This window comes from Columba livia, chromosome Z, assembly GCF_036013475.1.
Source record: "Columba livia isolate bColLiv1 breed racing homer chromosome Z, bColLiv1.pat.W.v2, whole genome shotgun sequence".
Lineage (NCBI taxonomy): Eukaryota > Metazoa > Chordata > Aves > Columbiformes > Columbidae > Columba > Columba livia.
Genome location: NC_088642.1, coordinates 1,559,343 through 1,572,157, shown reverse-complemented (window position 1 = coordinate 1,572,157; position 12,815 = coordinate 1,559,343). Strand labels below are relative to the sequence as shown.

Here is a 12,815-nt window from a genome sequence, read left to right as displayed (position 1 = left end):
TGGGGTGGGTTAGAAGGGGGTGGTCAGTAGGTCCGAGAGGTTCTCCTGCCCCTCTGCTCTGCCCTGGGGAGACCACACCTGGAATCTTGTGTCCAGCTGTGGCCCCTCAGTTCCAGCAGGACAGGGAACTGCTGGAGAGAGTCCAGCGCAGCCACCAAGATGCTGGAGGGAGTGGAGCATCTCCCGTGTGAGGAAAGGCTGAGGGAGCTGGGGCTCTGGAGCTGGACAAGAGGACACTGAGGGGGGACTCATTCATGTTTACAGATATCTAAAGGGTGAGTGTCAGGAGGATGGAGCCAGGCTCTTCTGGGTGACAACCAGTGATAGGACAAGGGGTAATGGGTGCAAACTGGAACACAGGAGGTTCCACTTAAATTTGAGAAGCAACTTGTTTGGGGTGAGGGTGGCAGAGCCTGGCCCAGGCTGCCCAGGGGGTTGTGGAGTCTCCTTCTGTGCAGACATTCCAACCCGCCTGGACACCTTCCTGTGTAACCTCATCTGGGTGTTCCTGCTCCATGGGGGGATTGCACTGCATGAGCTTGCCAGGGCCCTTCAACCCCTGACATTCTGGGATTCTGTGTGATGAGACCGAGAGGTGCTGCACGCCGCACCCCTCGAGTCACTCCCGGGCGGTGCTCTGAGCAACCTCAATAAGAATAATTAAAAAAAAAAAAAAAGGTAAAAAAAGGCCGAATTCGCAGTTTTTCGCCCCCCCCCCCCCCCTTGTGGGGCCGCGCTCCCTTCCCCTTGGCGGGCCCCTAGAGGGCGCCCGCGCTCCCCGGCGGGCCGGCTGCGGCGCGCGCTGCCCGCCCGCCCCCCGCGCGCGCGCTGCCCGCCTCCCCCCTCCCTTCCCGCGCGCGGCCCCCGCCCCGCGGCCGCTCGGCCGCGAACCCGGGACCGACCGGGACCGACTCACCGGGACAAACCGGGACCCAGCGCGGCCCCTCCGCCCGCCGCCGCTCCGCCGAGCACCCCCAGCCCCCCAGCGCGCCGCTGCTCCCCTCTCCTCATTTTTTAGTATTTGGTGTTATTTTTCCTCATCGCGTTGGACATGGAGCCGCCGCCGCTTTGATTCCCTTGGTTTTTATTTTGATCTTTTTTTCAAGGATTTTCCTCTGGATGTTTTCCCAGCGGTGGGAGGACCCTTCCCCATCCTTCTCCATCTCCTCGAGTTAGTTCCCTCGGCGCCCGGAGCCTTTTGGACTGAATGCAACTTTATTTTCCTTTTCTCTTTTTTTTCCTCACCCTTTCCCCCTTTGCTGAGCGCCCCAAAAATCCGAATCGTTTAAAAAAGCAACGAGGGAGGAAAGGCTGCGCCTGCATGTGCGGCTGCTGCTCAGGATCCCGCTCCGTAGGTGTGTGGTGAAATATGGAGAATAGTCTTGGATGTGTCTGGGTACCAAAGCTGGTTTGTCTCCTTTTCGGGTTTACACTGGCGAACCTGCACTCTCCAGTCTCGGGTAAGTCTCATTTCTGCCTTTATTTCTATTTTTCCCGAAGCGATGTGCTTGTTTTTCTGGTGCTAACACCCCCCCCCCCCCCCCCGCCTTTTTGCAAGTGGGGTTTGGTCTGTGTGCTTTGATTTTGGGGGGTTTTGTTGTTGTTTTGAGCTTTAGCATCACTTGCCACTCGGAGAATTGGGGTTAGAAGCGCCTTGTGCAGCCTTGCAGAGAAAGGGCAGCGCTGGCAAGAAGGAAATCCCTGCGAAATAAAGCAGAAATGTGGTATAATTGTTGCGGGGTTAGTTCCCATTGCCTTCAGCACCCCGATTTATCCTCCTGGAGCTTTGCGGGGGGTCTGTGCTGCTACGAAGAGAAGGGGTTTGGTGCCTTTGGTGGGTGAAGGAACCGAAGCAGCAGGCGCGTTGGGCAGGAAGCGCAGTTACCGCAAAGCCTCTTCCAACTCCAGCAGGGCTGCGATTCACCTCTCGCCGTGGTTTCCAATTAAAAATGGCAAATGTGCGGAGGGGAGAAACGAGCCAGGGATGCTCTGGGGGTGCTTGTGTGTGAGGTAGAGAAGGACTCAGCAGCGTTTCTTATTCTAAAATAAAAGAGTGCGAGCCAAGAAGTGTTAAGAACTAAGAAAGTGCAGCTTTGATTTGCGGGGTGTCAGTGCATGGTGGATGCGAGGGAATATTCCCCTCCGCTGCTCGTTTAATTCTCTCCAAAAGCAACCAGGGGTCACTTGAGAAACCTTGAGGAAAGGGAGAGCCTGCAAAAGAACAACAGCAACAAAAAATAGAGGAGGCGAGCACAGGTCTGCGCACATCGCTTTGGCGGCAGCGCCGGAGGAACAATGGGAACCAACTCCCCGCACGCCAGCACTAAAGCAGGTTTTTTTGTGATGGGGAAAGTGCTGCAGATGAAACGTTTTGCTAAAAAAGCAAAGAATCGTCGGTGTTTTCTGGCCAAGCGCAGGTTCTCAGCTGTATGCAAATGGCAATCGGAGGTGGTGCTTCCTCGCCACAAACCGCTGGGTCTTTTGCTTTTGGGGAGTTAGCGAGTGAACTGGGAGATGCTGCTTTGCTACAGCAAGAGGTTTATTTTGCGTGTGTGTCCGCAGCGGTGTCCTCTGCCATTACTTGCGTGGAAGGTGAGACCCGCTAACCGGAGCGGGATGATGAATACCTGTCTCTCTTGTGAACCTCATGTGTCTCTTGCTTTTCCAGCTCGAAGGCTGGGAGAGGGGAGACATGGCAGTGATGCTCCCTGGGGGAAAAGGTGATGGACTTGCAGCTCCGCTGCCAGATGAAGGGATGGAGCGAGGGCCTCTGTGGGTGCCCGAGCTGCCGTGTCAGCGGCCGAACGTGCCGCAAACCCCTTTTCCCCACAGCATTTGGCGACACACGGACAAAAAAACCCAGGCTGTTTTCCAGCCGCACGTCTCGATTCCCACCCCGTCGATGATACGCGGGTGTTCGTGACGCCCATTTCGAAGGCGGCGTCTTTGCTTTGCGCCCGGTTCCTTGCGCTTTGCAAGCTGCAAATGGGCAAAGTTTGCCCAGCGTCACAGCCCCGGGCTGAGTTGGTGCTTCCTCGAGCATCCCTGTCGCCATCCCTAAGTAAAATCAAGCGGATTTTACCCCTTGTCGGGCAAAGCTGCCGCCTCTGCTCGCTCACGGTGGGTTTTCCACTGGTGAGGTGCAGGCAGGGCACAGGCAGCAAACGCTGCTGGAACAAAGGGAGATGCTGCACGACGGGGCCGGTTCCGCTGCCCGAAGCGCGGGGGCACCTGCCAAACTTTGGTACCCAGCGGCGCATCCGTGGGCACCTGGGTTGAGGGGCAAAACGTTTTGGGGGACGAGAGGAAAAAGTAAAGCGCGGCGTTGGACTTTTTCTGGTTAAAAACGTATACGTGGGGATGAAGAATAGATGATGGGCAGCGTTTGCCATTTTGGTAGGAGATCGTGCAAAATGTGTTCTTGGCGGATGCAAATTCTATAGGATTTGATTATTATGGTTCTGTACGGTTTGTTCTGCTGATGTGTTAAAGTAACCACAACATGCATTCCTTTTTTTGTTTTTAAATCAGGAATTTAACTCCATCTCAAAGGTCCTTTTTATGAACGACTTTTGCGTTGGGTGCCTTTGACTCGCACTCGGGGCGGGTGAGCGATTCGGCGCCGGCCGGTGCTCTGGCGATCACTTCTCGCTGTGGTGCAGTATAAATCACCGGGGACCTGTCACCGCGGCCACGGCCCCGGCGCTGCCGCTTCGCCCTCCGCGTTCCCAGGCCCGGGAGCTGCCACAGGTAGCACAGGAGCGGCGTCACCTCCAAGGGTTTTAGTAGAATTGAGCTTAGTTGAGGGTGAGCGATTTATATTGGAGCAGTCGTCTGCTTTCTAGAGTTTCTTGAGTGGTTTTGCGTTCAGCTCTTCTTGGTTTATGGCTTTTTTTAGGACCGATGTGGATTTTAAATCCAGAATGTTTTCAATGGGGTTTATACCAGGTGTAGCGATGTCTAGATCTCATACATGGTTCATTTATCCTCGACAGCTACTTCCTTGCCCTTCCTAGTACGAAAGTTAGCATGAAATATCTATTCCATGACCCAAGACATTCCAGCACCATCAGGATATTTCTCCATTTGGCTGCGATCGCCTGTTTTACGCTGGGGCAGCAAAATCTTTGGGGCAGGACTGTTAAAGGTTTGTGGTCCAAACTAAGGGCTTCCAAGATCAAAATGATTAATAAATACATCTACACTTTGGACGAAAACCCGTGGGGCTGCTCGTTAATCCCATCCTGGAGTAATTTGGGTTCTGCCTGAGCTCGGTCCCTGAAGTTTGTGTTGCGTGTGACACCTGGGTTGGCTTCTTCTAACAGAGACGTGACGGCTAAAAGAACTTTGAGAGTCATTCAGCAGTTGCTCGGCACGTGGATTTTCCACCAGATGTCCTTTAGAGGGCCGGCAGCGCTTTTATAAACGTGACGAGAGAAAATAACGCCACAAAATCGAGCTTTTCCTGCTGGCGTGGAAGGATAAAACTCTACAATGGGTTTGCATGGTGGAAAAGGGGCTTGTAGAGTAAAGTTTCATGATTAATTAACAGAAGGCAAAAAAATAATCCCCTCACTCTGTTAAAATTATCCCTTGGGTGAAACGTTGACTTGATTTTTTATTTCGCAAACGCGTCCACACGTCCCAACATCCCGCTTTGCGGCCTCAGTTGTCGTTGGGAAATAAATCCACTTTGTGCCTCCATTGTCCAGCTCCTCCTCCCCATCTTTCTAGAAACTTCTCGGTCTGTTTGACCACTTGTGCTGTTGAAAAGCAGTTTTATTGTTCTCTGCGAGATAAAGGATGCTCAGGAATCCTTTTTTAATATTGGCGGAGAGCCTCGGGCACTCGAGATTTGTTCCTTTGGGGCTCCTGTTCAACCTCCTGGAAGGAAAACCCATCAAACTATAGAAAGCGATGACTGCAAGTGAAGCGCATCTCTTGGTTTCTGACAGGAAATTCACTGCTAAAATACAGTATATTATTCCTAAGAGGTAACACGTCGGATAATTGTAAACCTTTTGGACGACGTTTCGCGTTTGCAGCTTTGATGTGAAGGGCTGCAGCTAAATTGGGGTAACGACAGAACATCTCGCTCGAGAATTTGGAGATATCTGTGCTATAAAGGAAGGTGAATTATCGGAGTGGTGTGATAAACGCACGGTTAAACGTCTCCATTTCAGTCATTTGTCGATGGTAACGTCAATATGTGCTGTAACGTTATAAATGCTCTGAAGTATTCAGAATACGTTGAAAACGACACTAAATTGCCGCCCGAAATTTCAGCGAAATCACGGTTGTCAAACAGAGGAGCTGCAGGAATAGTGTCGTCTTGGATATCTTGAAAACGGGGCATCTTCTCACCCTGCAAAGTCGAGTTTAAAGCAGGGAGACTGGTGATGTTTGGGTGATTTTGGTTGTTTCTCTGGTGCTTTATGGAGAATCGGTTTAATCGGATTGATCGTGTGCGCCGCCTGCGGTCACACTCAGAATAGAAGGTGAACAACCCCCAACTTTGTCATTTCCTGAGTTTTTCGTATCGATTTCCATCTCTTTTGGGAAACTGCGTCCTGAGCAGCCAAGAGATTTGACTCAGTGAAACATCCTCAGTGTTGTTCTCCTCTGGGCCCTTACAGCAAGAACAAGAACCTCATCTACGCATCTTTTAAACGCCCTCATCAATCTTATTTTAGAGGTTTGGTTGGGCTCCTCATCCCTTTTACACCGAGTATATTTAGAGGAGGAACATAGAAGTGCTGAGCAACCAAATCAGGTTTGGAGTTTGCCAAGTGTCTCAACCGCTGGACGTGTCTGTTGAGCTCAGCGAGCGCTAATTAAACGAACCGTGACAGCTCCGGCCAAGGTCAGTTGATATAATGGTGTCGAGTGGTTTTTTCTGAAGGCAGGACTCCCCGGGGCCATGCTGGACGTTCTTCCCTCAGTGCAGAGTTGACTTGGGAGCAAGACGTGGACTATCTTGGCCTGGTGTTAGTGCCGAGCATAGTTGGGTCATCCATCCTTGTCCCACCGCTACCCAAAAGTCCTTGTTCGGTGCAGAATTCATGCAGGAACTTCCCTGAGTTTCTCTCTGATACTCTTCACCTCTATCCAAGGACTAAAAAGTATCTTAAAAGCATTATTTTGAGTTTCTAGATGCAACAGTCATTTTTGTATTACTGTGAGAAGCATCGGGGAAGAAGACAGACGTTTTAAAAGGTTCCAAAGGACCTTTGGCTGTATTCTTTTCCTTTTTTCTTTTGTCTTCTCTGCCTTCTCATGCTCAGAAGAAGAAAAAAGTCCATAAAACTTTCCTTCTGCTCTTCCCTGGTGCTGAGGACACCCAACTGGCCACGGTCATGGTGGGACCCAACAGGTTGTGTTCATGGTGGGACCCAATGGATTGTGGTCATGGTGGGACCCGAAGTACCGTGGTCATGGTGGGATCCAACCGACCAAGGTCATGGTGGGACCCGTTGGGCCATGGTCATGCTGGGACCCAAAGGACCGTGGTCATGCTGGGACCCAACGGGCCATGGTTGTGGTGGGATCTGACTGCCCAAGGTCATGGTGGGACCCAGTGGACCGTGGTCGTGGTGGGACCCCATGGACAAAGGTAATGGTGGGACCCAATGGGCCGTGGTCACGGTGGGACCCAACAGGCTGTGGTCATGGGGGGGGACCCAACAGATTGTGGTCATGGTGGGACCCAAAGCACTGTGTTCATGGTGGGACCCAACAGGCTGTGGTCATGGGGGGGGACCCAACAGATTGTGGTCATGGTGGGACCCAAAGCACTGTGATCACGGTGGGACCCAATGGATCATGGTCATGGTGGGACCCAAAGGCCCAAGGTCGTGGTGGGATCCAACCGACGAAGGTCGTGGTGGGACCCAACTGCACCAACGTGTTGACTGCTGAAGAATCGATGTGTTTTCTTGCTCGGGTTGAGGTTTGAATTCTTGTCTTGTGCCAGATCCCAAGGAAGGACCAATTGCCAATTTTCTGTGGGTCTGGATTTACTAATTATGGTTTTGGGTGGAGCTTTTACTCATTTTTCAAAAGTCATTTCAAAAGCGAAAATCCTTTTTCCTGCTTTGTCCCTCTTTTGTTGTATGCGCAACGTTTTTTGCAAAAATTATAGTGTTTTCTTTTTTCCAACTCGTCATTTTTGGCGTTAAGAGTAAGGAGATATACTCAGTTTGTGGAAATGAAAATAACTGCGTGCTTTGGAATAGCAGATGTGTTATGAGAAAGACATTCAATTCTGTTACACGTAGACGCTGATTCTCCACAACTAAATCTGTATTGATATTAAAAGGGTCGTTAACATCTCTCTGGAGGGGGATATTGTGTTACCAGTAACTCCATCAAGCTTTTCCATCTGGGCAGGGAATTTGTCGGAAGCTGGTGTTACGTTATTAAAAGTATTAGTTCTCTCTTGATTTGCGTCTAATTGAATTACGCCATTAATCGAACTCGATTACAATCGATGGAAAATGATATCGCCGCCAGGACGGTGACCGCTGGAGGTTGGGAGTCGTGGTTTGTGCTCAACCAACCGGTTGCTGATCCTGAGCGAGGGGGAGATTCCCCGTATGTGGGGGTGTCGGCTCCGGGCCACCCTAATCCCTGGGCAACTTCGCTTCATTGCCAGTTGTTTCTTTTTGGAATCGAGTGGGAAATGGTTTTAATCTCAAACATGCAATAAAATAATACTCTTTGTCTCCTTTCTTCATCTTTTCTTTGTCTTTCTTCTTTCTTCCTTTTTTCTTCTTCTTTACTCTTTCTTCTTTTTTCTTCTTCCTTCTCCCTTCTTCCTCCGTCTTCTTTACTCTTCTTCCTCCTTCTTCTTTACTTTCTTCCTCCTTCTTCTTTACTCTTTTCTTCTTCTTTACTTTCTTCCTCCGTCTTCTTTACTCTTCTTCCTCCGTCTTCTTTACTCTTCTTTCTTCTTCTTTACTTTCTTCCTCCTTCTTCTTTACTGTTTTCTTCTTCTTTACTTTCTTCCTCCTTCTTTACTCTTTTCTTCTTCTTCTTCTTCTTTATTCTTCCTTGCTCCTTCCTTCCTTTCTTTCCCTCCCTCCTTCCTTCTTCTCCCTTCTTCTCTCTTCTTCCTTCTTACCATTCTTCTTCCTTTTCTTCTTTGCTTCTTCTTTGCTTCTTCTTTGCTTCTTCTTTGCTTCTTCTTTGCTTCTTCTTTGCTTCTTCTTTGCTTCTTCTTTGCTTCTTCTTTGCTTCTTCTTTGCTTCTTCTTTGCTTCTTCTTTGCTTCTTCTTTGCTTCTTCTTTGCTTCTTCTTTGCTTCTTCTTTGCTTCTTCTTTGCTTCTTCTTTGCTTCTTCTTTGCTTCTTCTTTGCTTCTTCTTTGCTTCTTCTTTGCTTCTTCTTTGCTTCTTCTTTGCTTCTTCTTTGCTTCTTCTTTGCTTCTTCTTTGCTTCTTCTTGATCCTTCATTTTTTTCTTTTTCCTCACATAAGCTTAATCTGCCTTTATCCCAAATTCCCCAAGTCCCGTAGAGGCTGAAGAATCCCCGTGCGTGCCCAATCCCGGCCGTCGCTGTTGCGGTTCCTCATCACTCCTCCTTTTCATGTCAGATGTCGCCCAACATGCCAGGAAGGACAAGTACACCTGTTAATAACTACAGGAAGAGCTCATTTCCCAAAAGACACCAAACCCCCGAGACTTGGGAGAACAAGCTCACACCCAGTTGTTTGGAGATAGCGGCCATACAGATGAACCGTTTCTCCTCAGGAAAGGGGAAAGAAAGGTGTAGAATTCTGATTTTTAAAGACTCTTTTCATTAATTTCCCACCAGAGGTGGACACCAGCTGCTGCTCTGGCGACAGCAGAAGTATAAAAGCAAGAAACTCCAGTGGCAATTCACAATAAACAAGATTATCCATCATCATGAGACCGGAGAGCTATACCGTCAGGAGTATGTTATAGCAGAACCCTGGGCTATATTATACCATTAATTTTTTTGAAAGTAATGCTCTTGACAGGTTTTAATGGGAAATTCCACTTACAAATCAATGGTGTGATTCAGCCCGCTATTTATTAACACATTCCTCAGATTGCAGATGAGTGAAACTACCTGAGCACAATTCAAATGGCCCTTAAACGTGGAGTGCGGTCGGATTGGAGTGTCTGATAATTTATATTGCCAGGCTCTGGCTCACTAAATGAGATCTGTCTCTGGGCATTAATATGCCAAATACCTGCGAGCAATAACTATTTCATTAGTTCTGATTGTTCCTGACATCTCCTGCATCACCAGGAGTTTCCCTCATCACCCTTCGCCGGGCGCCGGCCTTTGCAAATAAATGTTCTGTTCCCATATGGGAGGGAAATGGGTCGTGTCAGAAATAAATAAACCTTTATATAAGGTCAATCTGGGTCACCGCATAACTAAAAAATAAATAAAAAAGGTAGAATTGCTTTTTTTTCTTGATTTTCTAATAGATTTTCAATCATACCAGCGCTAATAATCTCATTTTACCAAGCTACTCCACAGAGTTCAGTGAGGATGAGCAGGTGCTTATCGTACGGCTAAAAAATACCTATAAATATATATATATTTATATATATATAAAAATAAATAAAAAATACCTATATATATATATGTATATATAAATACCTAGTAAAATGCTTTGAGATTCCTGGGGGAAAATGGTCCAACACGACCGGAATGTAGGTTGTAAAACGCTCCTCGTCCCAACGCTTGCGAGCTCCAAATGAGACCGGCGATAAACGAGATTTTAAAAGGCAATTTGGTGAGTGTCTGCTGAATATTTGGCCTCTTAGTGTACAATCCGTCAGCGACTTAGCGGAATTTGTTTCTCATTTTTTTGTAGAATGTGGCATATACATTACTGTATAATATAAGAAAGCGAGCAGCTGATGGTTTCCAAAATGCATCCTGGGAACAACCTGTTTGGCTCCCGGGAGGAACTCGATTTTTCAAGGTTATAATCCATAAACATTTATTTGTAGATCCCTCACAAAACTATGACTGAAAAAACCCCATTTTCCACCTTTATGGTCATCATTCTTAAAATAATAAGTGCTGAAGACCTTCCCTCACCCCTCTGTTACTCCATTAAATACATTCCCGGCCTTTGCAGCCTGAATAATTTTGAAGAGGGGACAAAAAATCCCCCTCGGTTTTCCTTTGAGTGGCAACAGGTGACTTGTTGGCATTGCCCATAGTGTCATTTTTCTGCTTTCCTGGTAACAAAATAAAGATGACGACCTAACAGGTAAATAATAATAATAAAGAAAAAAGGCGGGAAAATCTTCCCTATTGCCCATGGTTTATACTTCAGAAATCACCATAAAATTTCCAAGCCAGGACTTAATTATCAACTGCTTGGCCTAGAAGGGTTTACAGCTGCTCTTGCAAATCCCGCTTTGTGCTTTTTTATCGTTTATTTTTGTCCTGTTGTAATTTGGTTCCTCATGACAAGTCGATGGAAGCGGAGGAGGGAGGAGGAGAACCCAGCGCCGGGTTTAACGTGTTCTGCGAAGGCCGGACTCCGGTTAAAACACCTTTTTGATGTCTCGGAGCTTTGGGTTTTAATTCAGTGCGTGTCCTTAAATGCAGAACAAATCCAGATATGATGGCTTGGCGAGAAATTATTGAAATTGATACCAAAAAGGCAGGATGGGGCCATTGCAGGCCCGTTACCATCAGCTCTTGTGGGTGTTTAACCGTCTTCTACCCATACACCCACCAGATTTAGGCTCAGAAGGGGGTTTTTCCCTAATAAACAAGTTACCAGGGACTATTTTTCCCCAGTTTTCCGTAGAATGGTGTCTACTGGGCTTTGTAGCGTCTCATGTACCATCAGGGACGTTATCCCCACATCTCCGGTAGCTACGTTTTCTGGTCTTTATGGAGCTCTTAAGAAAGGTGGCTGGAATTATTAATATATAAGTATTAATATTTTGGGTGTTCGTGGCATTGTGGACCTTCCTGCAGTAGATGTCGTGTTGTGTGGCTCTTCTGCGGAGTGGGGATGACGACCCCGGTCGTCCCTTCCCATCCAAAACCCCATTTGGGATCATTTTGTGGTTAAATCGGCGCCTGCCCGCTGGGACCTCCCTGCGGCGAGGTGGGAAATCATCTCTTTTAACTTCACGTTCTTGAAATCTTGTAGTTTAAGGCATAATAATGTATGTTAATCTCTGGAGAAAAAGCCTCAGCTGGAGGTGGCGAATTGTGTGACCCACCTCAATGTCAGTCTGGGGATAATTCCAACCTTTGCGAGGTACCGACTTTATTCCCGCGTAATTGAATTTCATTTTGACGATCGCATAGTAAGCAAGAAAACCTTAACACTGGTATTAAACAAGACACTGGGTTTTTTTGAGCCTTGTGCAAACGATTCCGAACCTCTCGAAACTTTATTTTCTACTGCTAAAGAATCACAGAATCATTTTGATTGGACCAAAGTCATATGGTTTCCATACTATGCGTTGTTATTTGTATATATATTCTATTTATTTTCACGTATCTAAGCAGGTATGTTGGTGTGGGCATTGCTGTAGTCGAGTATTTTTGTATCTGGGAAATATAGATGCACAAATGCACGTGTACATGTGTGAATATATATATCTATATATATAATGTATGTGCACGCACAGTGAGAAATATAAATTCTTAGTAGACTATAGTCAGAAAAGCAGAAAGAAAAACAAATGCATACTACTGTGGTAATTCCTTTTTTCCTTTAGACTGTGATCTAAGATATATATATAAAACAATCTAGAAAGATTTGGTTTGAATGGAGTGTTTCATATATTATTGGTAGGAGTAATATTTGGGCTTCTGCGAATCAGAAGTTCGATGCCAGATTAAAGACAATCACGATTGGTGCGCGGATTCGTTAAGAACAATTTTTTACAGATAAATTTAACATCTTGTTAAATTTTAATAATTAACAGTACCCAGGGATTGGTTTTATAGGGATAAATCAGAAGTAGAACTTCATGCCAACTTTGCCCCCCCTGGGGTTTTCTATTTTCACTTCCAAACAGCAATAAATCAAGCGTTCTCCATACAATTAATGTGTTTTTAATGAACAATTAGAAGATTGCTGTGGGCTGAAATTACCATGAGGTGAACTTTGACTTTTAAAGGAAAAACTGCCCTCTGCTTTTATACACGTGCCAAACTGTTCCCGTACAAGTTTGAATGGATTTACCATCTATTTAATTGGTTTTTTGTGTTCTTCCAGCTTCTTCATAAGGCTCTAAAGGTTTTTTGTTACGGCCTAGAAAGCCGCGTTTCCACCAGGTTTGGCTTTGAGTAATTAGAAGCAGGGGGATAATTGATTGGTTATGTTTCTATTTCTGGGTCGCCCGTGACTTCAAGGCCAAGTGCTGTAAATGAGCGATCAATATGGGAGGAAAGGTACATGACATCACCTTCCGTAACTGCGGATTTCTCCTCATTTTTGGCATTTTGTGAAGTCCAAGGACAGAAAAACCGATGGTTGGACGTCCCCTGGGACCAAAGCTCTAGAAAATACCCTCTCTTGGCACGATGTGCTGGGATCTTTCCAAGAACAGTGACAAGTCCTTTGGCAACGATTCTTGAAACGACTCAAATTAAGTGCAAACCACATTGTCCAGGTGGGTTTTGTCATAACTTTTGAGCCTAGAGGCCTCCATTTGTTTTTGTGATCCGTGTTATCTGAGGTGGCGTTAATTGGGCAGATCCTATAGAAGACATAGGGTGATTATTTCTAAATGAGTTGTACAAAATGCTTGGAAGAAAGAGAAAGAGTTACCTAAAAACAGAGGGAAACTGGAGA

At 46.8% G+C, this 12,815-nt stretch overlaps 1 protein-coding gene across 4 annotated transcripts in view; it reads left to right on the top strand.

Moving 5' to 3' along the window:
* The first annotated feature begins 870 nt into the window (after positions 1–870).
* The window catches only part of LOC135577386 (netrin receptor DCC-like), a 284,177-nt gene continuing 272,232 nt past the window's right edge, over positions 871–12,815 (top strand). For all 4 annotated transcript variants that reach the window (XM_065046801.1, XM_065046800.1, XM_065046799.1 and 1 more), the window contains exon 1: positions 871–1,460. In XM_065046801.1, the coding sequence (XP_064902873.1) occupies positions 1,370–1,460 (91 nt within the window). In that variant the 5' untranslated portion in view covers positions 871–1,369. The remainder of the gene's footprint in view (positions 1,461–12,815) is intronic.